This window comes from Kogia breviceps, chromosome 11 (genome assembly GCF_026419965.1).
Source record: "Kogia breviceps isolate mKogBre1 chromosome 11, mKogBre1 haplotype 1, whole genome shotgun sequence".
In the NCBI taxonomy this organism is placed as follows: Eukaryota; Metazoa; Chordata; class Mammalia; order Artiodactyla; family Physeteridae; genus Kogia; species Kogia breviceps.
Window position 1 is genome coordinate 97,485,972 of NC_081320.1, and position 27,393 is coordinate 97,513,364.

The 27,393-nt window shown below is 45.8% G+C and overlaps 1 protein-coding gene across 6 annotated transcripts in view; it reads left to right on the top strand.

The window, feature by feature from the left end:
* Positions 1-27,393, top strand: part of MBOAT2 (membrane bound O-acyltransferase domain containing 2) — a 284,313-nt gene that overhangs the window by 239,123 nt on the left and 17,797 nt on the right. For 4 of the 6 annotated variants that reach the window (XM_067008179.1, XM_059078387.2, XM_059078392.2 and 1 more), the window contains 4 exons: positions 7,727-7,822; positions 18,255-18,310; positions 19,552-19,606; positions 24,891-25,074. In XM_067008179.1, coding sequence (XP_066864280.1) covers positions 7,727-7,822; positions 18,255-18,310; positions 19,552-19,606; positions 24,891-25,074 — 391 coding nt within the window. The remainder of the gene's footprint in view (positions 1-7,726; positions 7,823-18,254; positions 18,311-19,551; positions 19,607-24,890; positions 25,075-27,393) is intronic. The other 2 variants (XM_059078388.2, XM_067008178.1) reach the window with 1 other exon arrangement.

The window sequence follows — 27,393 nt, forward strand, 5'->3', positions numbered from 1 at the left end:
TGTGGTTTCTCTTTTTAAAATGGGGGCAGTAATTCAACATTTAGATTTCAATGAGTAATAAAAGGTTCTTTCTGGAACTCTTCAAATCTTGTTGATTTAATTTTGTTATGAGTGATGATAATATCAGGATGCTTTGAAAAACTGCAAAGAGCAGAAATCCCAGCTCATAGTGGTATAATGGCATAACAGTACAGGAGGATTTACCTCTTGAAGCAAGAAGTCCTGAGGCAAGGCAGCACTTGTTGGTTAACTCGGCAACTCGGTTTTAAAGAGGGCGTCAAAAAGTTCTATTTTTTGTCCTATATAGCTTTTCTGCTGCGCTATGTCAGCATATTGTCTGTAGGCTAGCTCCTTTTATACGCTGGGCTTATCAACATGACAGTAGCAGGTGCCCTACCTCAAGGAGGAAGCCTTTCCGAAAGCTCTGTGTCATGTTTCGTTGACCGTACTTAAGTTTTATGCCCACATGTAAACTGGGCAGTTGCAAAAGGAGGATGAGACCACAGTGATTGAGTTACCGTAGTCAGGCTCCCTCCCTGTGTGTCTGCCTTTTATAAAGACTATGGTTCAGAAGTAAAGACACTTTCTTAAGATCACACAGATAGAAAGAGTGAAAAGCGATGGGGCCATTATTTAAATCTAGATCATGGCTGTCTGGATTTTATTTGCATGCATACTTTTCTGTTTGAAGACATTCAGTGAAACCCATGCGGTGACCATAGCACTTAGAAGAATATCGTGCACGTATGTATTGGCTTATGTATCTGCTTTCCTCTGCTGTTGTGTGAACTTGAAAAATCAGGGGCTTTCCCCCTCACCCTTTCCTGCAGCCTGTCTCAAAAGAAAAGACAACAACAAAAGTTTGGTGTGCTTTGGTATCAGTTAGGAATACAGTTCAGTTGCAGAAAAAAACACCACCTGAGATTTTTTTCTGGACTTAGGTTATTCAGAGCTGGTGTAGCTGCCCAGCAGTGTCTATTAAAGGAGCAGGTTTCTTGTTCTGCGGTGCTGTCCTTCGCCTGTTCGATCGCTACTTCATGGACGCGAGACGGTTGCTGCAGCAGCAGTCAGATCCATATTCTGGGCAGAAGAAATTCACACCACACCAGCTGCATGTATCCCCTCTTTTTCTTTGATTCTCACAGAATGCTTTCACTGACTTTTGACAAACTCATAACTAATCTATGGTTGCAGTTCAACCATGATTTGACGGAATTAGACTACAGATTTTTTTTCCAGTTCAGTAAAGAAGTTCCGTGGGCAAACAAATGTGGTTCCATTAGGAATGTCGGTTGATATTTTTGTTTACATTAATGAGTAAATTCAAAGTGAAGCAATAAAGATAGATGTTGGCACTTCACTCCTCTTGTCCATAATGTGAGTAAGAGCAACTTCTTTGCTGAATTGAATAGCAGTTAAATACTGGAAGAATAAGATTTCCTCTTTTTTTTTTTTTTTTTGGCTATTCACATGTAGTGGCTACAGGTCATGACATACTTTTAAAAGTTTAGCATGCATTATTGGCATTCTGTTCATTACTTCTAATTCGGCTCAGCAAACATCTTCCATAGAGGGCCAGATAGTAAATATTTTAGGCTTTGAGGGCCATGCAGTTGCTGGTGCAACTATTCAGCTTAGCTCTTCTAAGCCAAAAGCAGGCATAGACAATATGTATGTAAACGGGCGTAGGTGTGGTCAAATAAATTTCATTTATGTAACAGCAAGGAGGGGGCGAGATTTGTCCTGCAGGCTTCAGTTTGATGATCCCTGCTTTAAACATTCTATAGTGTTTGCCAATTTTCAAGGTGTAAGTATTTCCACCACGGTGGATTTCAAGCTACTAACTTGATGCCCCCGAATGTGGAATTGGGAAGAAATGCTCAGTAGCTCACAATTACATACGATTTCTACCGCACAGATACAGGAGATGTAAATCACCTCAAGAGCACAGAAAACGGCAAAAGTCAAGAAGTAATTGAGAAGAAGGGATGAGTTTGAACATTTAATACCTTTGAAAGATAATTTCTGTAATTTTATGTTTATATCATTTAGTTTTTGGTAATGGCTGAGTTTAACAACCACTTTACAAAAACTCTTGAAAGATTAACGGCTTTCATGAGCTGGTATGAGCCGGATCTGGAACCCTCCTGCAGACGGCCGCCACCACGGGCCACACAGACGCACACCTTCCCAGGAGCCTCAGCGGACGCCTGCGTACGCCTCATAGGCAGAGCTGTGTCTCTTGCCACCTCTAATGGCAAGAGAGGCTGGGAAATGGAATATTTAGCCTTTGGCCTCTATAGGCATGGAAAGCAAGGGTGAGCAGAGATGCAAATGCACATGCAGTGAGTCAGCCTAGAGTGTCTGCTACGGTTCTGTTCTAGAACTTTTTCCATGGTGTATCTGTATATGTTTCTATATACACATACATATGTGTACATATATAGAGAACCTAAAATGGGATTGCATTTTAAGCACACTGTTCTTTAGCTTACTGTTTCCGTTTGACTCTGACTTTCATTGTGTGTACATGTAGATATCTCTTTATTCACTGTTACTGAATGCTATAGTGTGGCTTTCTATTTATTTTGTTATTTACATTTATTGTAGCTAATATCAGGAGACATTTAGCTGGTTTTCCATTTTTATCATTAAATACAGTGCTTTAGTGAATATCTTTGTATGTATCCTTGTGCATATATATAAGTAGTTTTATTTTTTAGGATAGACTTCTTGCAGTGAAATTGGTGGTTCAAAGAGTATGTACAAATTCAGAGGTATGCTGCAAAATCACCTACCAAAACAAGATATTTAAAATTTCATCCCTACCAGCTATGTTTGCGAATGTCTGTTTTTCCCTCCCAAACTGGATATTATCTACTTTTAAACTTTTGCCAGTCTTACTAGTCTTTTTTTTTTTTTTTTGGCTGCTCTGTGCATGGCATGTGGGGTGTTAGTTCCCCAGCCAGGGATCAAACCCGTGCTCCCTGCAGTGGAAGCGCGGAGGCTTAACCACTAGACTGCCAGGGAAGTCCCTACTTTTAAACTTTTGCCAGTCTTAAAGTATTATCTACTTTTAAACTTTTTATATTGGATAAATATTATAATTCTAATATGCATTTCTGGACTATTATTATTATGTCCTGGTCATTTTCTATCATGAATCTAATTTATTTTTCTAAATGGACTGTGGCCCTTATAAGTTTTTTATTCTATAATTTGCTCATTCACATTCTCATACAATTTTCACTTGAATTCTTAATTTCTTTCTTTGTTGACTTGTAGAATTTCATCGTTAGGGATATTAACCTACGTGTAGTAGATAATTTCTGTTACTTATTTAATTTTCTGTCATCTCTCATACAGAAATTTCCAATAATCTCTATATAATAAATATTGTCACATTTTGTCTTCGTGGCATTTATGATTTTCGTCATGCTTATGAAGGTTTCCCCAATTCCAGAAATTTGAGGATATTCTTTTGTGTTTTATTATAGACTTTTTACTGTCTTTTTGTATGTGTGTGTAGTGTGAACTCGAAAACTATTTTTATTTCTGAAAGGAGAGCTAACTTTTTCCACTTCATTTCCCTCATTCATCTTTTTCCCACTAATTTTTCACATGCCAGCTTTATAATTACCAAAACTTTCAGTTGTACAGTGAGTCTTTTTTTGAACTTTCGTCTCTGTAAGGTTGATCTTTTTTGGGGGCCTGTTTCTGCATCAATACTGCATTATAAATCGCCGTGACATATTCTTTTATCTGGTAGGAGAGGGCAAGTCCTCCTCATCGTATGTTTGTTTAGTTTTCCAGAAGACCTTGCAAGTCAACTAATCAGGTTCCACTAAAAGTATTGTTGGGATTTTGCTTGGGAATGCTAAATTTAGAGATTTGAGGGGAGTGGACTCTAATGTTATCTGAATTTTCAAAATAAGTCTAAGAGCAAGTTATTTTACAATAACACATATACCTCTTCTTTACCACTTCAAAAACTTTCATATGCTTTCCCCCATGAATTACTAGTGTTTCTGGGCCAACAAAGTACTGAATATTTTGAGAGATCTTTTTAATGTTAAGAGAGCATCCTCTTCCCTTAGTTTACTGAGTTCTATTTGTTTTGTGGAAACATTGTAGTATTTGATTAAATGCCTTTTTATGTATCTGTTATAACTATTTTTCCCCTTTGACTCGCCACTATGATGATACATGTTACTGGTCTTCCTCTACTGAATCACTCTTGCATGTATCCAATAAGTCCTGCTTGGTCGAGGTATCTTATTTTAAATTACAATTAGTTTCAGGTGCGCCAGACTCTTTTTAAGGAATTATTTCAGTTATCCAGTGCAGCAGGACAAATCACCCCACGTTTAGTGTCTTAGCAGTGATCTGTTATTAGTTTTCATGGTTTTCTGTTTTGAGTAGACTCAGCTGAACAATTTTTGCTTAGGGGCTCATGTGGTTGTTATTAAATATTGGCTGGAACTGCAGTTATTTGAAAGCATGACTGCTTGACATCGAGAAGGCTTCCTTCTAAGGCTGGCAGTTGATGTTGGCTGCTGGCTGGGAGATCAGCTGGGGTGATTGACTGGAGCCACCTGCATGTTACCTCTCCGTGTGGGCTTGAGCTGCTCACAGGTAATGGCTGGGCTCAGAGAGGGTGTGTTAAGGACAAGCATTCCAAGAAACCTAGGAGGAAGCAGCAGGACTTCCTATGACCTAGCCTCGACGTTTCAGGAAGTCATTTCCATTGTGTTCTGTTGGTAAACCAAGTTATTTCAACCAGATTCGGGATGAGGAGAATTATATTCCAACTCTTGAGGTACAGAGCTACATGTGCAGCAGGGAGGGTTGTTCCCGGGGGCAGCAGTCGTAGGAGCCCTTCTGTCCTCCGGCCCCCACAGTTCACAGCCATCCCGCATGGAAAATGCACTTACTTGGCTCCCAGGATCCCCCAGACTCTTCTCTCATTATGGCATCAAGCTCAAGGTCTCTATCTCGTCATCTCAGTCGGGTCTAGTACGGATGAGGCCTCTTGGCTATGGTTCCTAAAGTACAGTTCTTCTCCATCTGAGGACCAGTGAACTAAAGAGGGCCCTGGTGGACCCAGTATACAGTGGTGAACAGTGATAGGATAGCTGTAGTAGACCTTCCTGTTCAAATAGGAGGGGAATGCAGGTCACTTAGCAATCCCCGGTCCGTAACAATTGTGAACTCCAGACGGACACCTGTTATCACTTCCTTGATTAGGGCCCAGACCTAGTCCCTGCAGGTGGCTCTCTGTGGCTCTAGAGGGCTTCACCCTCTAGACTCTTGACTCCACACCCTGAGCTCTCCTTCCTTTTTCATAAGAAATAGCCAGATTTCGCAGTTGAATAGCTTTCTTAGCCTACTACCCAGCAGTGGATAGCTGGGCACCCACAGATCTGTTTTCATTTTGAGCTGTCTCTCCCTTTCAGTCCAATCTCATGTAACTCCCTTAAAAATGATGTGGGCTTCCTGTGTATCTAATTATAACCCCCCGCATTAGACAAAGGCTGCACCCACGGATCTCTTTCTGATAGTCTCCTTTTTAATTTGGTCTGAAAGTGCTGTGGGACCACATCCTTAAGGTTCCTAAAAATGTTCTTGCCTTGTGGACAGTCTGAGAGGTGCATACCCTTAAGATTCTTAGAAACTCTTTTTTTAAATCTAAGAGGTTCCATAAAGCTGTGTCCTTAAATCTTTCTGAGGTATCATCAAGAGCACCCCTGAGTCCATCTTTACTCTGATTTTACTGTAAGAGTATTTTGCTGACAAGAAAGAATACCCTGAGCCCTTTCCGTTTTTCCTAAATTCTGCTCAAACCCTGCACATTTTCTTTTTTAGCTCATCTCTCTCTACCCGTACCTTGTGGTATGCATCTAACAGAAACCTTTCAGCACTTTTATTGGGTATTTTTCTAATAACTCTGTGTTACAGCAGGCAGCAGTGTTCCCCAGTCACTGTATTATAACCTGGGGTGCCTTTTCTGTGCTTCCAACTGTAATTTCCCTCCTGCTCTTTAGGTCTTCAGTAGCAAATCTCCTCGAGACCTTTCCTGCTGCCACCTGCTCCCTATCTTAAAGCCAGTGTGTGTTAGGTTTTTCCCATGGTAGCACCCTGTTTTCACTTACCAATTTCTGTTCTGATTATGTCACTACATCAGAATTCAGTGGCTTAAAATAAAGTGCTTATTGTTCCGTGGGTCGGGAATTCAGGAAAGGTTCAACTGAATCGAGCCCTCTTTTTCACCTGACATCAGCTTCTTCGCGTAACATGTCTAAAGACTCAGAGCTCCCTGGCACCTCACTCTCTGACACTCCCTTCCTCCAGAACCTGTACATTTGTTGGTCTTGGGACAGTCATGCTTTTTTCCTGACAAACAACTTCCAAAAGGCAGGAAGGAGAAACTGCCAGGCTAATTATGGGCTGCCCCTGAACGAGCAAAGGGTTACCTCTACCGTAGTCTACTGGTCAGTGCAGTTAGAGGGCCAACCGAGATTCCAAGCGGGTAGAGAAAGAGACTCCTCCTCCTGATGAGGGAGCAGAGGGGCAGGTTGTAGAAGAGCATGTGAAGTGGGGCCCTCTTTGGGAAATGCAATCTGCCACATGATATTTAGAAGTTATGTTAGGTTTGATTTCTCAGCGCTTTGTGTATGGGTATGCACATGTGCCATTTTATCAGATATAGCTATCGGGAATATATTAACTCTGTAAATCATTTGAATTAGGAAGCTTTCCTCCCTTTTTCTTTGCTCGGGAATAATCCAAGTAGATCGGAATTACCTACGGGTATAAAGTTTGAAAGGATCTTTTCATAAAACCTCCTGAATTGCCTACCTGAGACGTTTAAGGTTTCAACTTAGCCAAATCCGTTGGTCTTTTTCCATTGATTTCTTCATTATATATGTTTAGGAAGTCCTTCGCCAATTTGAGAATGTTTGAATATTTATCCACAGCCCCTTTGTGTTTTGGTTTTATGTTGTATTCATAATTCTTTAATCCGTCTAGCCAGATCGTTGACTAATTAGGTGATAATCAGTCCATTCCTGCTAATTTGCATTGCAGCCTTCATTTTATTCAATGTTATGTATTCTGGAGTCTGTGGATTTCTGTTCTTTTGATGTGTACATTCTTTTTCCCATACCGTGTGTTTAATTATTGTAACTCTCTCCCATACATCTTTAAGACTGAAAATTACTAAACGTTCATGTTTTAAAATGTGAATAAATACCACCTGACCCACACTAAGTGTTTATGATTTTAGACAATTGAGGACAAGTTTTAAAAATCCTCTTAAGAACTTGTTTAATGTATATTTCAGCCAAATATTTTCATACTAGATTTTGTTTTCTAGAAAGAAGGAGGAATAAATAGAACAGATATCAATACTCCACATATTCAGTTTCATGCTGTGAGCGTGACTTTCAGAGACATAATTTGTGTATGGAGTTTTTTCAGAAGGAAAAAATGAATAAAGGTAGGAACTAAATGCACTCACCATTGAAGGTGGTACAAAGTTCAAGTAAACTGAAGCAGACACTAGTAAAGATTTTTAAAACTTATTGAAGAAAGCTATTTGTGGAGTAGATCTAGTAATGTTTAATTTTTTGAACCGTATCATATAGTTGATAACTTAGTTTAAAATGTATTCTTTAACAAAATGAATCTTTTTATTTCACTAATCTAGCTTATTTTTGTTTTCCAGATATTGTTTTGTGTTTGCTTTGGGTTACCTCACAGTATGCCAAATTACTAGAGTCTATATCTTTGATTATGGACAATATTCTGCGGATTTTTCAGGGTAAGCCTGTTTATTCTAACATGTTGGTTAAAGGACAAAATATAGTTGCATTTAGTAGTTCAAACGAAAAGCTCTGTTATTTGAAAACTCTTTTATGAATTTAGCATTTTTCTTCTTGTGAAGTGGTCTTTCATCGTGCTACGTAAGTCACAAAAATAACCTGGTTTTTAAAATTGACTTATACAAAATTTCTAAACATATGGCAATTAAATTTGTTGTACAGCATTCTGATATTGAAAGCATTTTCTCATTCTGTTAGAAATTTCTGCAATCACTAATAGCTGATGAAAATCAGCCCCTTTGAGCCTGCATCCTTGGTACCTTCCCTCCTTCCCCCCTCTTCCCTCCCTTCTTCCCTCCCTTCTTCCTTTCCCTGGAGTCCCTTTTATACAATCGTTTCACCAGCTTCTGTGTCACGTCTGATTGCTTGTTCTTGCTTCTTGGCACACTGTGGGACTTGCTTTGGACCAGAGGTCCTCGGACTAGCTTTGTCATTTTGAATTTCCAAGAGAGGGCACTCGAGCATGTATTTTACTTCTCTGCATTTCACTTCTATGGAATGTTTTACATTCTTATGTTCAGTATTCTACTGAGAGGTAGAAATAACTTCTGGCTTTTATTCCTTCAAAGGAGATTGAGTCCCAGGAGGTCTTTTCCCTGTAACAAAACTGATGGAATGTCTATTATGAGATAAATGCAGTCCAAGTCCTTACGAATGAACTTGCTCACCATCTTTATAAAGGGACACCTGCTAACACCTAGGTACCAGGTGGGGAAGTTGAAGATAAAACTCTATAGTCTTTATGTCAAGCCTGACAGCTTTCTCTTGTTGAACAAGATACAGAAGACCCGCTGTTAAGTCAGTCTTGAGTCATCTAGACAGGATAAAAAATGACCAGTAAATCCAACTTAAGGATAAGTAAGTGGAAAAAATAAAACAAATCATGACATCTATGAAAAAAAAATTGTTCAACAATAGAAAAGGCCCAAAGTTGTATGAGCTTAGAGAAAAATCACTGTTATAAAACAAGAGAATTTCAGAAGATGAAATATCTCTTTCTCCTTAATGAGATCAAAGTGGATTTTACTTTTATTCAACAGATTTTTAAAATAGGCTTGGATGAAAGGAGACTGCATCCAAAAGAACAGACCAAACAAAATTGAGTAAATACACTAAAACACTAGTTAGTCAAATTAGCAATATATTGACTAGCATTGAGCAATACACCTGGCATTCAGAAGAAGTGAATAGATGCTGGTGATCTAGCTTATAAATAATAGGAATTCTTGAAGAAAAGAGCTATTGAGCAGAATCAATAAATGTGTTGGGCCACCATGAAAATCTTGGTGACCTTGAAGAGGTGACGCAGGTCACGTGTTGTCATCCTAGTATAACGAAAGTAGCAACTAGCTGCTTATATTTTTAAACCGACAGGTTTAATAAGTAATTTAACGTAGCTGACTTGAGTTTATTAGTATGGATTGGTACAAGTACAAATTCGTGAGACCAAGTATTTGCTGGATCCTTGTAACCCCTCCTTCGTTTCAATCTTAGTCATTACCTTTTTTTTTGTTTGTTTTTTGCGGTACGCGGGCCTCTCACTGTTGTGGCCTCTCCCGTTGCGGAGCACAGGCTCCGGACGCGCAGGCTCAGCGGCCACGGCCCACGGGCCCAGCCGCTCCGCGGCACGTGGGATCCTCCCGGACCGGGGCACGAACCCGCGTCCCCTGCATCGGCAGGCGGACTCTCAACCACTGCGCCACCAGGGAAGCGCAGTCATTACCTTTTTTATTTACTTTATCTGCTGTTCTGAACTCATGTCGCTCTCTAGCTAGGGGTTAGGCTAACACTGTCAAAACCACGACATCATTTCAGTGGCTTTACATAGTGAAGCTTTATTTCCCACTCACAGTCCAGTCCAGTGAGGAGGGGGCCTCTGCTCTGCACAGCCGTTCAGGGAGCCAGGCTCCTGCTTTCCTGTGGCTCTACCTCCTTCAGGGTCTCTGGAATCCTCTTGAGTAAGGAGATGGAGGGGGCGTGTCCAGTAGTGAGTTGAGCAAAGAGAGAACATGCCATGCTTTCTCCCATTCTGTTGGAAAAGGCTAGTTCCATGACCCCACAATTTAGAGGATAGTTCACGTTAAGAACAAAAGGCGTGTGACATGGCTTTAAGTATTTTAATGAAATTAAAATGTTCATTTAAATGTTTAAGTATAATTTAAAATATTGAAGTATGTCAAAGAGAAATAACGTAGCGTTTTAAAGGTGGACAACCTGATGTAAAACTCCCAGTTTAATGTGTGATTCTTATCCATTAGGAGAAAACGTCTGACCATTATCAGTGAACTGATAAAGATTAGACAGAGACACATCAGCTCAAGGAAACCGTCGAGGCTGAACTAAGTTAAAGGACTCTCTCTTTTTCTAACGGGCACAGAAGGGAAAAGAAGCATTTAGAAGCCTTGAGTGTGTTACAACACATGAGCAGAGAAGATACTGATTTGATCCTAATTAGGATAGATATGGTAGCCATCCAAAATGTTGGCTGTCTGAAGAAGGTAGAACTGAATAAAGGGAACCATTCTTTGTGCTAAGCTGTCCCATTGCCCTGCAGTTAGAAAAGGGAAGCCAAGCTCTTGCCGAGGAACGGCACGGGAACTGTTTTGTACAGGGCAGAGTTACTTGCAGAGGTGTGGAACACTGATTTTGTGTGTGTGTGTGCGCGCACGTGTGTATGTGTGTGCAATGAGAGAGAGAGAAATAGGTTCAATATATGTTTAAAATGTTGATTAGATAAAAGGGACTCACCTCTTAATAGAAGCTTCTTTTTGCAGAAAGGTTGAAAAGCTAGGTTGTTAGCTTTCACGTTGGCCTCAGAGAAGTATAAAACAATGAAATAGCTTTCCTTTATATCAGCAATAACCGGTTAGAAAATATAATGGAAAAAGGATCCTAGTTTCAAAAGCAGTAAAAACTATGAAATATTTAAGAATACATGTTGGGCTTCCTTGGTGGCGCAGTGGTTGAGAATCCGCCTGCCGATGCAGGAGACACGGGTTCGTGCCCCGGTCCGGGAAGATCCCACATGCCGCGGAGCGGCTGGGCCCGTGAGCCGTGGCCGCTGAGCCTGCGCGTCCGGAGCCTGCGCTCTGCAAGGGGAGAGGCCACAACAGTGAGAGGCCCGCGTACCGAAAAAAAAAAAAAGAATACATGTAGAAAGAAATGCAGGGACCTCTGTATAGAAAACTGTGAAACTTTACTATAGGATATAAAAGAAGACTGACTGGAGAAACATCTTGTTTATTCAGAGAGTAACAGTCAGTATTGTAAAGATGGTCCTTTTTCTCTAGTTAATCTGTAATGTTATGCAATTTAAGTTGAGGTTTTGAGGGAAATTAGACAGATTGAAGAGTTTCTCTAGAAGTGTTTGAGAGTAGCAAATTCAATATAAAAACATACACTGCCTGTAAAGCAGCTATCATTTAAATATTGTAGGACTGACATAGGAATAGCCAAATCCAAGAAGGCAGCACAGAGACACAGACGCGTGGATCTGGCAAATAAATGTACAGAATGAAACTGCTGGGCTTATAGGTCAATGAGGAAAAGCCCCTCTCGATATTCAGTACGTGGTATTGAGACAGAAAAAGAAACGTAAATACTTGCATCCGTGTAGATGGAAGCAGAAAAAGATATTTTGGGGGCAGGAAGATAATGAGTTCTGATTGGAACATGTCGATTTTTGTGGAGCTGAAGGGTTGGTTAAGCATCCACCATGAAAAAGATACGTGACATATTTTCCATTGAAATCAAGAGTATATTTTAGAGCTAACCAGATAGTATCCGATGACCAGTAAGTATCTTATTACCAGCTGCCCCCGTGTGTTCATTCAGCTAAGATTTATTGAGCCTGCGCCATACGTTTCGCTGGGCGCTGAGTACTTTTGCGGGTGACAGTGCCGTCAGGCAGAGGAAGGGAGAGACCATTTGGTCTGAAAGCCCCATTCCGTCTCTCTGTACTCTCTGAGCTGAGGCCTGGAAGGTTTCTGCTGCTCTTCACTGTCCTCCGCTCTGCTGTGCCCGGTACCTGTGTTATAAGTAGAGTTGATGTAAATTATTCAGCCCATAAGCCGCAGTGTTCCATTTATCCCGCTTCCTCCCGTGGGAGCGTCTCCCGACACCTTGACCTACATTCGGTTAGGGGAAGCGTTCCGTCCGGCTGCCACCGGCGTAGTTCAAGTTACCGGGAGTAAACAGGCACGGGTCTGTTATATGCTCTGGTATGTCCGTTCCCCGCCCTCCCTGAGCCTTTTCCCCGATTTTAGGTTTGTTCACAAAGCAGTGTGGTGTAACGGTACTTATCGGAAATCTGCAGTGCTCTCTTAAAGACTCTAAAACGTTGACCGCTGGCCTTCAGAGCCCGCACGGCGTGTGCCCGGCCTCACCTCTCAGCCCGTTTCCATGCTGCAGCCCCTTTCACGTCCTCACACTTCTGTGCAGCAGGTTCTTTCTGCCGGGAACACCCTTCCCAACCCTACCTGCACATCCAGACCTCCCTGCTCTTAAAGGCCCAGATGAAGTGACTCCTGTTCTAGGTGTTTCCCCCTCAGTTTGCTTAGTTTGAAGTTATCTCTCATTTCTCTGCACATTTCTTCAAATATCTCATTTAGCACGTAACACTTTTTTATGCAGCTCTTCGTGTACCGGCTTAGCTCCTAATTTAGTGAGAAAGCTCCTTCAGAGACAGCACTTTACAGTGAATTATTGCAGCCCTCCAATGCTTTCTGCTGAGTAGCAGTTCCGATATTTATCGAACGAAGGTTTTATCAAACATCTGCTGTGCCTCAGATACTGTTCATGGTATTTGTCCTATTGCTGTTTTATTTAGCCTCTCACCGCTGGGGCCCCTCCCGGTGCGGAGCACAGGCTCCGGACGCGCAGGCTCAGCGGCCACGGCTCACGGGCCCAGCCGCTCCGCGGCACGTGGGATCCTCCCGGACCGGGGCACGAACCCGCGTCCCCTGCATCGGCAGGCGGGCTCTCAACCACTGCACCACCAGGGAAGCCCTATTATCCCCATTTTATAGATAATAATTTTTTTTGGGGGGGCAGTTAAATAGCTCCCCTGTCTCCACAATTGATAAGTACTGGAGTCGGGACGTGACCTGTTTTCTGACTCGCGGGTCCACCTGTCTGTTCCCCACGTCTCCGCCCGGTTGTCCCGTCAGCATCTCACACTGAACTTGCCTAACACAGAGCTCCCGATTTCCCTTCCCTGTTCCCCCTGCACCCCTTCTCAGCCAGCCCCATCCTCCTGTTTCTTGCTGTGGCCAGAAACCTCGGTGGCTTCAGGTCTCAGACCCTGTATCTGATCCATCGTCAAACCTTCATCAGATCACGCTGTCTTTGCCATCAGAAGGTGGCTGGAGCCCATTTCACGAGGCCTGTGCCGTCACCCTGGTCTGGGCTGCCGTTCTCGCCCGTCTCTTAGCCCCATCCCAGCACCCCAAAGTCCTTTCCCCCCAGAGCTGGAATATGCCCATTTAGAACCAAGGGAGTTCTCTCCCGTCACCCTCCACGGTTCCCAGTGTGTCTTGGGTCACAGCCTGTGCCCTCACAGTGCCCTGCAGAAGCCTCCTCCATCTGCCCCCTGCCCGCCGTCTGCCCTCACCGTCTGCTCCTGTCCTTACTTGCCGCGTCCCGTCACATCAGCGCCCTTGCCAGCCTTCCAGCAGCCCAGTCACACCCACCTGAGGGCTGGCGAACTTGCCTCACCAGGCCGTGCTCCCTGACTCAAGCTCTCTTGAAGCGTCACCCCCGGGTGCGGCCGGTCCTCACCCGCGTCCTGGCACTCCCTCGCCCCCACCCTGAAGAGCAGGACAGCAGCAGGCATACGACGCAGTTCCCTGTAAGCTCGTCTGTTCTCCATCCCTCCCCAGTACAAGAACGAGAACGCCCTCTCATTCACGGCTGTGTCTCCAGCACCTGGTGCCTTGTAGGCGCTCATTAGATACTTGTTTTCCAAATGAGGGGGGAAAGGGGATGGATGGATGGCTCAGAAGCCTTTTCCATCCTCTCTCACTGCACATTCCTGTGGTGTTAGGTCCCTGGGGTTTGTCGGTTTCAGGGGGTTTTGCTGTTTTGGAGGAGAGAACGCCTGTGTATTAGACATGCCTGAGAGTGGAAAAGTAAGTTTGGTTCTGTTGCTGGGTCACTTGTACCCTGGTGACAAACTGACCTTTACCTAGTAGGTGCTTTGTAGCAGCATTGTTCGAGTTTAGCAGTCTCCTGGAGATGATGGAACAATCTAGAAAGTGATGGTTCTTTTTTAGTATTCATTCTCTGATAATGTTTCACTACAGTTTGAGTTTCACTGTGTGATAGAAGTAAATCCCATTATTCTCCTTCTTCGTAGAGAAAAAAAAATGCATGTAAATGTTTTAGTTAAAAAGCAAAGCTAATTTGTACCCTTTTAAAAAAATTATAAGAAGTCTAGAGTTTTTTAGTTCTTTACATCTTATTTTATATTACCTGAAGCTTTTTCATCAGTTGAGGTATTTATTTTGAATAGCTAGATGGCATATTTTTCCATGTTCGTGGCAGAGTGCCGGGGGAGAAGGTATGTGTAGTTCCACCTAAATCTAGTGATGTCATATGGTACAGAACGTGCAGGTGGCTCCGTCCAGGCCCGGACCTCACTCCATGGAGGCCCGGAAGCCGACCGCCTGCCCCCCCCACTCCGCCTCGCAGCCTCCACCCCAGGCAAACAGGAGAGTCTGATTCACGTTGCGCGTTATCTCAGGCTGCCGAGGACCCGGGAAGCGATTAGATATTGGAGGCAAACAGGTAGTTAAAATGTCAATGAAGGTGTAAGTGCAAATTGCGTGAGTCACTCTAATTGTCGCCGTTCAGGTATTTGTGAACAAAGTGCACTGCTAGGAAAACCACTGCAGTTCAACTCGTTGTCCGCCCTGGGAGTGTTTCCACTTGGAAGCGCCCTCTGTGCACCGCGCCACCCCTGCCTCCGTCAGTCTGCTCCGTCTCCGGGCCGGGCTCATGCCTGGGTGGGACTCATCCGTCTGCCTTGCCCCCGGGTTTACTCTTCTGAGCTCTCGTCAGCCTGTTCCTCCCATGCCGAGCTTCCCCCTCGTACTTTTTTGCTTTCATTCAGAAAGTGCTCCTTCATAGTCACTCTGTAATGATTTTGTCTTCTGTCATTTTCCTGTCACATTAGCCACCCTCTGATCCCAGCCTGTGACAGGTTGGACTAGAGGCTGTGGAACGGCCGCCCCTTTAAAAGCAAAGGAAACGTTCCGGGGTAACGATCATCAGTTAAGGAAACGGAGAAGTGATGTGAGACGTGCTTACAAGCCAGTCACAACTTTGAGCCCGAGTATATAGCAGGAACCGAGGGTGCAGAGGTGAACAGGGCAGTGTTCCTGCTGTTAAGGAGTCCATGGGTTTTGTGGTGACAGGAAAATAAACCAATAATTACAGAGCAGCCTGGTACCTGTGTTCAAGCACAGAGGAGAGCGGACAGGAGGGAAGGAATGTAATCAACCTACGGAAGGGGTGATGGACCTTGGCTGGACACTCAGAAGATTCCGTTTATGTGGTATTTTAGAAATATTTCTTCAGCACACATCCTATGCCAGGCACTGTGCTTGGCACTGGAGGATCCGTGGTGGAAAAGACGGTTAGCTCCTTACAGCAGGGACCTTCTAAAGAGGGAAGACAGATTTTAAAACACAGCCATCACTGGATGAAGGAAACACCCGTGAATGTGAAAAATTCTTTGAAGGAAATGAACAAGACGCTGAGATGAAAGTGAAGGGCGTGTGTCGCATTTGGGCAGAGGTGGCTGCCGGGGTAGAGCTGCCCACGGACGGGCCTCTTGTACGAAGTGACTGTGAAGCTGAGACCTTGGAGCAGGGGGCGGGGATCTCCTTGCAAAGCAGCTCCGGGAGGAAGCAGCATTTGGGGAGAGTCGGGGGCACGGGGGTCTGCTCCCCGCCTTCGTTCCGCCTCTGTTAGGGAGCATGTGCTCCTCGGAGCCCCTCTGGCCCCCGACCCAGCTCACGTTCACGAGAGCCTGCGTCCCGCACACCTGATAGAGCAGAAATTGCGCGGGGCTCCCAGTAGGCACGGCAAGGGCACGCACTCGAGACGCACATACTGGCCTTTGGGGAACATCTGATGCATGTGGACCTAACAATTGATAGTATAAATTTAATAATTATTTTATCAGGTGTTTTTATGATGTTTTAAGGTGATGTGAGAATTAAAATTTAGAACCGAAGAGTATTTTCTCATCCATTTTTTAACTAAACTATGAAGAGAATTAGGCAGGTGAGAAAAATGATTCTTTTCCCCCAGGGAAGTGGGAGTTACAAGGTATTTTTATAATCCTCGAAGGCATGTGAAATATCTTGCAGAGTTAAAAAAAAAAAATGGCAGCTGGGTGTTGAAAGCAGCCTGGGGGATAGGTTAGCCGAGGAATAATTTCCTGAGAGTGAGTGATGTCTATGTAGGAGCTGACCTTTAAGGGAACTCAAGAGGAATCCTCTCAGTTAGTACTTTGAGTTTAAGAGCAATCGTCATCTGACAGGTTTTCTAGGAGATCTCGCCTGTTAGGTGAGGACAGTGAGCTGTAAGTTCTCGGGGAGGCCCAGGTCTGTGCATCTCTTGCCAGTGGTCGGACCATTTAAAAGAAACCCTTGATGACGTTGCTGACACGGTGAGAAATCACCAATCACCTCCTTTCTTTTTTCTTCTTTTTTTTTTTTTTTTTTTTTTTTTTTTGCGGTACGCGGGCCTCTCACTTTTTTGTGACCTACTCCCGTTGCGGAGCACAGGCTCTGGACGCGCAGGCTCAGCAGCCATGGCTCACGGGCCCAGCCGCTCCGCGGCATGTGGGATCTTCCCGGACCGGGGCACGAACCCGCGTCCCCCGCATCGGCAGGCGGACTCTCGACCACTGCGCCACCAGGGAAGCGCTCTCTCTCTTTTTTTATTTTCCGGTATGCGGGCCTCTCATTGCTGTGGCCTCTCCCGTTGTGGAGCACAGGCTCCGGACGCGCAGGCTCAGCAGCCACGGCTCACGGGCCCAGCCGCTCCATGGCACGTGGGATCCTCCCGGACCGGGGCACGAACCCGCGTCCCCCGCATCGGCAGGCGGACTCTCGACCACTGCGCCACCAGGGAAGCGCTCTCTCTCTCTCTTTTTTTTTTTTTTTCCGGTACGCGGGCCTCTCACTGCTGTGGCCTCTCCCGTTGCGGAGCACAGGCTCCGGACGCGCAGGCTCAGCAGCCATGGCTCACGGGCCCAGCCGCTCCGCGGCACGTGGGATCTTCCCGGACCGGGGCACGAACCCGCGTCCCCCGCATCGGCAGGCGGACTCTCAACCACTGCGCCACCAGGGAAGCCCTACCTCCTTTCTTTACAAGCTTAAAAATGCTGGTTGTTTTGGTGAAGGTGGCAGTCTGTGCTCTGAACAGTGGGCACGGGGTGGGGGTGGGGGGGAAGCTCAGGGTCTTCGCGGTGGGTCTGAGGCCCCCTGCCGCTCCCCGGCTGCGATAGGCCTTCCATGATTTCCTCCTGGTTTTACTGAGATTCCAAAAATATAAACAAGTAACTTAGGGTTAATCGTTCTTTAATACTAATGTCTGTAAGCTAACGTAAAGGATAAAAATGTAGCCTGGTGGGTTTTCTTATGTGGATTTGTTTTTTCTTCGCAAGTTATCCTTTCAACTAGAGATTATGAAATGTGGGAAAACGGTTGCCGTTTTCTCACTTGTGACACACATTTGAAGTCCTCTTTGTGTGCAGCGACCTGGCTTGTGTGCGTTCAGCGCCGCCCCAGGACGTTTTAACAGCTGCTCCCCCGCCTTGCCTGGTTCCTGGAATAGGGACGTAGAGGTCGTCCTTTCTCTTTTTGCCCATTTCCCTCTTTCTGTTTTGCTCCGCATTCCTTACCCAAACTCCTTTAATTTTCTACCTATTCCCTTTTCCCAGGCGACTTACTTTCCATCTTTAAGTTCAGCCGTGAGGCAAAAGGCAGCACAGAGTATTGAAAAGTACTGAGTGAGAGTAGGGCGATGAGGTCCCATCTGGTGGCTGTGTGGTCCTCAGCTCTGGCCTCAGGTTACAGGCAGGAAGTGAGGAGGTGGGGCTGCATCTCTGCTCACACGGGTTTCCTTTAGAGGATGAAGCCTTTTCTTAAAGCAAGGGAGAAAGCCCAGATCCCGTCTTCTGTCGCTTCCCCAAACATAGCAGCCCTGGAGTTCTCTCTTTGAAATTCCTTGGGGTCTTGTTTTTATTAAAAAATGTCAGTGTTTTGTAGTCATAAGCAGAATAAAAACTCTTTCACATATCATAAGTGTTATTTTAAATTTCTTCTTTTAAAATATTTATTTTCTGTTTTGTCATAGCCCCATGATGATAATTACCCAGAAGATCACTAGTTTGGCTTATGAAATTCACGATGGTAAGAATTTGGAAATTAATTTTTCATCGCTGAAAAGGTTATATTCCAACCATCATTTGTTTGAGAGATTATGATAACTTTCTATTAGAGGAAAGAAAGGGATGGCGGTAAGATAGGGAAAATGTTGAACTCTGCTTAAGGTTACTAAAGTGCGCTTGTTTTCTTTCACTGTTTATTCTTAATTTTGCATTCAGTTCAGTGACAAAAACAAAGTGAAATCGTGTGAGTCAGGCACGTGACCCACATCAGTGCCAATTTGAAATATGAAGGAAATAGACACTTGGTCTAAATCAAGTTTTATTAATCCCTGCTTCATCTCTGTGTTACATTTTTATTAAAATTTGCATGTTTTCCCCCTGCCCCGCTCCCTTATACACGTGAACACACACACACATTTATGTATCCTTTTAGTACAAATACTTACACATTCATATTCTGTATCCTCAGTGAATGGACACCTTGCCGTGGCAAATGCCGGCAGTCTGGATTCTGAGTCCTAAGAGTTAGACTCTGGTTTCTTCAGAGATTGAAGGAGGATTCTCTACAGGACAGTCATTTATATGTAGCCTGGATGGATTTGTAGCCTCATAGTATCCAACACCCGTCCTGTGCCACCTGCTTGGGAAGACCCACAAGCATTTTCGGAGTGTGTTGTTGCTTCTTAGACCTCCCCTGGCCTTTAAATTGGGTTTCAGATTTAGTAAGTTGGTGTGTAATCATAGGTAATGTTCTCCTGTTTGGAGGAAAGGTAAAGAAGTGGGTGAAGATGGTATACTGAGTTCAGTTTTATTCACCAGAGTCACGTAGGAGTGAGGAAATCCTTCCTTGCTTTATCCTGTCCATACCTTTGAGGTTAGTCATTCGAATCGTCCAATAATAGAAACATTTTCATGCCTCCTTTTGAAAAGTCATTGTATTTACTATTAAATATGACAGCATTGGGGAATTTTTAAATGTAATAATACCTTCCTTTAGAAAAGAGTCAAATTAGTTCCCTGACGTGTGTTATTTATCTTGCCCAGAGCCAGACGCGTGTTTGGTTACATGATGGTCCTTTCACATGATTGAGCCTGTGTTGTAATGAGAAAGAAAAGGACTAGTTATGCCAAATAGTTAGACCAAAATTGGGATTATAACATGAATTTAGAATGAGGAAAGTAATGCAAGTGTGAATGGGAAGAAATACCATTCTTTTCTTGGGAGAAATCATAATTGATAAATTGCCTATTTTTATTTCTCAGGGATGTTTCGAAAGGATGAAGAACTGACTCCGTCACAGAGAGGCTTAGCGGTAAGGTATGTGCCTTTAAATCGTCTCCTGCCGAGGTCACGCTGTCCCTGCCGGGGACACACGCTTACTCACGGCCAAGGCTAACTTGTCCTCCTAGAAGCTCTTAGCTCACGGAAACCAAACGTTCCCCCGTCTGCACACCTCCCGCCACGAAATCCGGCTGGGCTGGGCCTCCCTTCTAAGACTCCCATAGCACCGTGAGTATTTCATCATACAGCATATGCACCTCCCGTGCACCACAAGGCAGCTACGAAATCTTCTGTCTCTCCTGCGAGGCTCTGAGTTCCCTGAAGACAGGAAGATTGTTGGGTCTTCACGTAGTAATTATGAGTCATAATCACAGCTACCATTTCTAGACCAATGGCCTGATGGCAGGTGCTGGGCTTAGATGTGTTAGTATAGCACAGAGATGCCATGTTTTGAAATAATGAAGAACCAGCAAGATATTCTCATTGGTACTTGAGGAATTCATTTTGGGATAGGCTGCTGCTTTGTTTATTGTGCATATCCTCTGTGGACTCATCGGAGGCATAGCTTAATTTCTTGGCAGGGCCTATCTTAATCTAATATAATTAGAGGTCAGATACTCAATTTACCTAAAGAAAAACTTCCCACACGCACCTTGTTTCCTGTAAATCTGGAACTAATAATATATTCTTGGCTGTCAGAAGAATGAAATTGTGTGTGTAGTAGGAAGGCCCTACTTTTAAGTGCTCACCTTTGACCCCAGGTAGTATGTCTTGAGGATCTTCTTATATTTTCCCCACCTTTAAAATTATTCTATGTTGATATTCACCATAGCCAGTCTTTATATATCAGCGAATATGCACTTGAATTTATTTAGTTGCTAAGAGGTTAGTTTGACCTGGACTCTGTGATCTGTATGAGTCCTTGGTCCACCCCAGGAACCGCTCGTCAGGAGCCACTCAGCCCTGGTCCCCCCTTTCCCTCCCACACGGCCACCTGGCAAGACCCCAAACCCGGTTACGTTCAGCTCTCCGCCTGCCCGAACCGCGGAAGAAGGCAGAGGTGGCAAAACGCTGTCTTGCCGATTGGAGTGTTTCGGATTTGTTACCTCGGATTTAGAACTGCGGAGCTCAGTGTCAACCGCGGTTCCCCTGCCTCCTCGCCGCCGTCCGCTCACTTTGCACCTGCTGCGGGACTGGGACCGGCGTCCTCCTTTCTCCCCCGCTCCCAGCACCCCGTCCCCGACACGCACGTGGGATGGTGTTGGCTTTTTGGAGAAAATAAGGCAACTCTACTTCATTCTGCGACCGCCAAACCCACGGGCCTGCCCGCGTCTGTAACAGATACTCTCCTTCCCTTCCCAGTGCCACGTGTACGCCGTCCGCGGTCCGGCCCAAGGCCACCTTGCCACGTCAGCGCTGAGCCCAGTTGCTTCTTGAGCACAAAACTCAAGGGTTTTGCTTCTCCTGTTACCGCATCTTGTGCATCATCGCTCGTCGATGTTTCCCTCTCTGTGGGCTCATTCCCTCCAACTTAAAGGGAAAACACTCCTTCTGGACCTCGCAGCCCCTTCCGGCTTCCTCCCCGTGACTCTCCACTCCTTCAGAGCAAGACTCCTTGAAGGATTTCTCTACTCTTACGTCCTCATCTCCTTTTCTCTCCCCAACCCACCGCAGTCAGGTTTCTGTCCTCCATGCTTGTCTGCCACCGTTCTTTCAAGGTTGCTCTTCACCTTGGCAGATTTAATGGTCCGCCTCGGTCTGCGGGCCGCTCCGCCTCTCAGCACCACGTGACCCGCTGGCTCGCTCAGTCCGTGAAGCACCTTCGTCGCTTACCATCCGGCCGCCACGTGCTTCTCACTGTCCTCCTGCCTCACCGGCTGCTTCTCTTGGTCTTCTCTGCTGAATCCCCCGCCCCTGCCTCACTGCGAAGTGTTCCTGTGCGGCTGGGCACATCCTTGGACTTCTCCGTCTTCTCCGGGCGACCGCTTGCCTTCCATGGGCTTTAACGCCGTCCACACATTTGAAGTCTCCTACGTTCATACCCCCATCCAGCCTCTGTCCTGGGCCCCGGCCTCGTATATCCACCTGCCATTGCGGCGCCCAGGCTTGGAGGGTAAACAGGGTCTCAGATGGAACCTGTTTGAAACAGGACTTCTGATTTCGGTGTCCCTTCTCCCACACCCCACCCCCATCTGTTCTTCCACCCTTACTTCCCTCCCAGTTGCAAAAACTTAGGCAAACTTCCTTTCTCTTACTGCAAATCCACCTCACCCTCAAGTCAAGTGAACTCTTCCTCTGAAACCTGTCTCCCACCTGACCATGACATCTGGCCGTGTCTAACCTGGCTGGCCTCTCACCACCGTTCCTGCTGACATCACCCCAGCCTAACCTTGCTCTCTACCTGGGCCACTGTCAGAGCTTTCCTGGCTGGTCTCCATTTTCTCTCCTGCCCATCCGGCAGCCAGAGAGTCTTTTACTACGCATTGGATTATATTGTCACCCTCTACTGATGGAAAGCCTCCCGTGGCTCCTTATGCCACCGACAATAAGCTAACAAAGGTCTGACGGCCACCTGGCAGGTCCTCCAGGAGCCGTAGCCTCCTTTCCTCCCTACTCAGCCCAGCTGTCACCACACAGCCCTCCCCTCCAGCACCCTGTGGCCCTTGACCCCGCTTGACTTTCCTTCATCATGTGTATCACCGTCTGATGTTTTATGATATATTTATTGGGATTGTCCCTCTCCCTGGCCCCCACTTGTCAGCTCCGGGAGGACAGACGTTCGTCTTCCTTATCACTACATTCCCATCTCCTCAACAGCAGTTTGCCCTGGGGGTGCTTGTGGCCCCCAGGAGACATTTGCCAATGCCAGGGACATTTTTGGTCGTCACTGAAGGAGAGGGGTGGTGCTACTGACTTCTGCCGGGTCAAGGCCAGGGATGTCGCTAAGGCCCTACAGTGCGCAGGGCGGTCCCCTTCAACAAAGAAATATCGTCCCCAAATGTCAGTCACGCTGGGACTGAGAAGCCCTAACCTGGGATGGCGCACAGTTGATACCAAATAAGTATTTACGGAATGAAGAACGAATCTTCCGCTTGATGTCATAAATAGGGTATTACGGTTACACTTAGTTATCATTTCATAGCACGTGTTATAGGTATCTGTCTCTTTCCTAACGTGACTTGTCACTTGTACGTCAGCAAGTTTCATGGTTCAGAATCATCTGTCCTTGAAAACCATGATACATATTCAGACATGGTAAGATGGAGATGCAACTTGACAACCTGGCATTGTTCTGGTCTTGAAATAAGTGGTGTTGGAGATGGGGCTCTGTTGCCTGAGCACAAGGAGCTCTCTGGCAGCTTTGTGAAGACGGGGGGCACTCGTCCGGGTGTGCGAGGCAGTGAGAAGGCCCTCCGTTACGTGGAAAGAACTACAAGAGGAGAAATCTGCCGGAAACGTTTTGCTCCCAATCACTTGTGAGCCCTCAAGAAAAATTACTTAATGTTCCAAAAGCTTTTCAATGTAGAAAAGTAATTCAGGGAAAAAATTTTACGGAGTTTTGGCTAAGGGGTGACCTAGCTGAGCGTCAGTCGGGCCAGAAGCACTGTCTTCTCTTTGTTTTTTTTCATGAGAATATACGTGAGGGGGTCCCGTCGACTCCTCTTGGCCGTAGAGACTGTGCTTCCTCAGGAGATTGCGTGCCAACACGCTCAAGGGCCTACTTACTCTCCCCAGGTGTACTCGTTCTTTTGTTTGTGGTAGTTTACAGCTGTCAGTGGACGGCAGACTTCACACATGGAGCTGGTTTTAAAAAATAAAAAAAATACACTTCTGATGCGTTTGCATGATAATATACATGGTCTGCATAATCTCCTACGTTATTAACTGGTCTTCTCCCAGTTACCTGCACTGAGAACTGGAATGCTTGGTACACTTTAGATACTGTGTGCCATTTGGACTTACCTGAGAGCAGTTGAATTAAAAACGTTGCAGTAGGGCTTCCCCGGTGGCGCAGTGGTTGGGAGCCCGCCTGCCGATGCAGGGGACGTGGGTTCGAGCCCCGGTCCGGGAAGATCCCACGTGCCGCAAAGCAACTAAGCCCGTGCGCCGCAACTACCGAAGCCCGCGAGCCACAGCTACTGAAGCCGGCGCGCCTAGAGCCCGTGCTCCGCAACAAGAGAAGCCACCGCAGTGAGGAGACCGCGCACCGCAACGAAGAGCAGCCCCTGCTCGCCGCAACTACAGAGAGCCCGCGCACAGCAACGAAGACCCGACGCAGCCAAAAATTAATTTAAAACAAAAATATTGCATGACATCCTTGACTCCTTTCTCGCTTACGCCGCACATCCGGTCCACCAGCAGACCCCAGGGCTGTCCTGCCAGAATGCAGGCCGACGCTGCTGCTCCGCGGCCCCAGCCCCGTCACCTCCCCGTGGAAGCCAGTGGCCTCCTGGCTGGTTTTCCCCATCCACCCTTCTCCGTCCACACCCAGGGGCTAGAGGGATTCTTTCAAAACATAGGTATTTTAAAAGCCAGCCGTAGTTTCTCAGCACATTCAGAATAAAATCCAAGGTTCCCTCCGCGCCTTGCAAGGCAGGCCCTGTGGTACCTCACCTCGGCTCGCTGACTCCCCTCCTGCCTCTCGGCCTGGCTCAGCCCTCCCAGCCAGCCCGGGCTGCCTGCTGCTGGGCCTGCCCCCGGCTCAGGGCTTTTGCCCTCATCGTTCCCTCTGCCTGGAGTCCTTGTCCGGGACATTCACACCACTCACATGTCTCCTGATCAGAGAGGCCTTCTCTGACTGATTAATATAACAAAATGCCCCGTTCTCCTTGCGCTTAGCATCTCTGAAGTTACTTTATGTATTTTTTTGTTGTTGTTTATTTTCTGCAGCTGTTCTGTAAGCGCTCTGAATGCAGAATTCCTCTGTTTTATTTACTGCGGTATCTCTAGACCCTGGAGCGTGTGTGTAGTGGTCGGTGCACACGTAGATTTGTTAAATGACTGAACGATTGACTCTAGTACGAGATGATACTTCCTGCCATACCTTGTCCTCCTCGGGTTCGTTTCATCATGAGGAGTTAGGTAGAAACCCTTCGTAGTTGCTCATAAAGACCTGTACGGAAACTCTTTTATCCAGAAATACTGTTGCGCATTCCTTCATCCTGAACCTTTAAACTCTCGTTGTTTGGATGCAAATGAAAATCAAAGCTAGTTTTATTTTGGAAATGATAAGAGAAGTGAGGTTGGAGAAGATCATTCCTGTCACATTTTTCTGGAAGCAAACGTCCCGTCTCACATGTTGCGCGTCTTTTCGTTGCAGACGCATGCCGAGCCTTCTGGAGTATTTAAGTTACAACTGTAACTTCATGGGTATCCTGGCAGGCCCGCTCTGCTCTTACAAAGACTACATCACTTTCATCGAAGGCAGATCGTACCATATGACACAATCAGGCGAACATGGAAAAGCAGAGATACAGTATGAAAAGACAGAGCCATCTCCAAATGTAAGACCGTGACATTCATCTGCAGCCTCTCTTAACATGTATTGATTAGCCTTGTTTATTTCAAGATACTAATGTTCTCAAGCTTTGAGTTTACCCATCTTTTTCTTTAAAAACATTTTTCGAGGTAAATGACACTTCACACAGTACCTAGTGGTGGTGCCTGGTGGAAGTACAGTCATGATTGAAGAACAAAAATAAGGGGACTTGAAAAGCTGTGCTGCCTTCCTTAGTGAGGATAATGCTTTGTAGTCATGGAGTAGTTTACAGAAAAGCCCATCTCGTGGATCTGACCGAGCCTCGTTTTCCAGGCTTTTTCCTTAGCTGTACCTTACGTCTCTCCTGACGTTGATCATTTTGCAAGCTGAAATCTTACTCCTCTTTAGAGGCCTACTTCAGGTGTCACCTTTTGCATAAAACCTTGTCCAGTTTTCACAGTAAAAAAGATAATAACGGTGAACACTTTCACAGCCCTTGGGACAGTCTTACGAGGCAGGTGCTTTATTCTCACGACTTCACAGATGGGGAGGCTGAGACTCAGAGGCTAAGTAATTTGACCAGGGTTTCCCAGGGTGGCCGTGGAGAGAACCGGAATTCAAGCCCAGGCGGTCTGAGCCTCACACCCGAATGTAATCTTTATTCCCTGGGACAACTGCTGCTCCTTGTGCAGGGAGCCTGTGCAGCTCTGTGCAGGCCAAGTCCTGCTGGATTTGACCTGGTGGAATCTAAAGGTCCATGAGAAATAGGCCAATCGACAAGTCAGTAGGACAAAAAGGTGGGGCTAGTATGCTTTCTCTGCATGTGGGGCTTGGAGCAGAGGGCCAGCTCCTTTCCAAGTTACTATGAAACGAAGAGGGAATGAAGACGTGCACTCATTTGCAAAATCTCTCGTATTTTCTCTTTCATGCCGCACGACTCGCTGTGTTTCGCACCAAAAAGATGCTCCCGTCTTCACAGTTTGCGTTAACTGGCCAAGTGTTAATTGATAAACGCCAGCTCAAACTGGGACGAGAAACTGGGTATATTCCGATCTCTTCGCTGACTGTTTTGTGTCAGGCTGACCCCTTAACCCTTTAGAGGCCTCACTGCCGTAGGAGGAACAGACAGCTTCCATATCCCAGAGGTTTATTCTAGAATACTATGAAGAGAATGAAATTAGGAATTTAGGAACTTCCTAGTTACGAATTTAGGAATTTAGAAATTCCTAACTAGGAAATTAGGAATTAAGATGCTAGACTTAATTTTGTAAAATGCTGGAAAGATATCAGGTGCAACAAACATATAAGTAGTGGTAAATCAAACCCAACAAAGAACAGTGCAGATTTATGTATTAATTCTGTCACCTCACTCTGAATTTTTATGGGATTTGCTCTTAGAAAACATCACTTTCCTGCTTCAGGTGATGGACATCATAAATAAGGGATTGTTGGGCTTCCCTGGTGGCGCAGTGGTTGAGGGTCCGCCTGCCGATGCAGGGGACGCGGGTTCGTGTCCCGGTCCGGGAGGATCCCACGTGCCGCAGAGCGGCTGGGCCCGTGAGCCGTGGCCGCTGAGCCTGCGCGTCCGGAGCCTGTGCTCCTCAGCGGGAGAGGCCACAGCAGTGAGAGGCCCGCGTACCACAAAAAATAAATAAATAAATAAATAAGGGATTGTTGACAATAGCAAATACTCATCATATATTATCTCACTGTTTTAACATACTTTAAATTTAAATTCCGAGTGTACCTAGTTCACACAGTCAGATAGTGGTAGTTATTTACAGATCACTCAAAGGCCCTGAGAAGCTCTTCGTGTTATGGGTGGCGTGGGTAGACTCTTTGAATCCAAAGCGGGTCCGTCAGGTGCCCAGCGGCCCATTTGTTGGGGGCCCTCCCAGTTGTCTTCATCTGCGTTAGTTAAGATACAGGGTTGGCTGCTGAACCAAGGACCAAAATAACAGGAGGCTAAACAAGGTGGAAGTTTATTCTTCTCTTACAGGACGGCTCAGGTGTTAGCGGTCCATGGGTGATACGGCAGCTCCACGGGTGCGGGATCCAAGCTCCCGTTCTGGCCATCCTTAGGCCGTGTCCCTCATCCTCATGGTCTAAGATGGTTCGCCCCAGAAGTTGTCCATGTTGCTTGTGACCACATGGCTACACTCAGCCGCAAAGGAGGCTGTGACGTGCGGCCTTTAGCTAGACTTCACCGTGCCCAAATAGAAAGTCCACTGCTGTGTAAGAACGGGAGCACGTCTCCTGGGGAACTCCTGTCCGTCTCTGCTGTGATGCCTGTAGGTCTTTTCTCCGAGGCTGTTTGGTTTCTTGAGTGCGGGCTTCTCCCGTC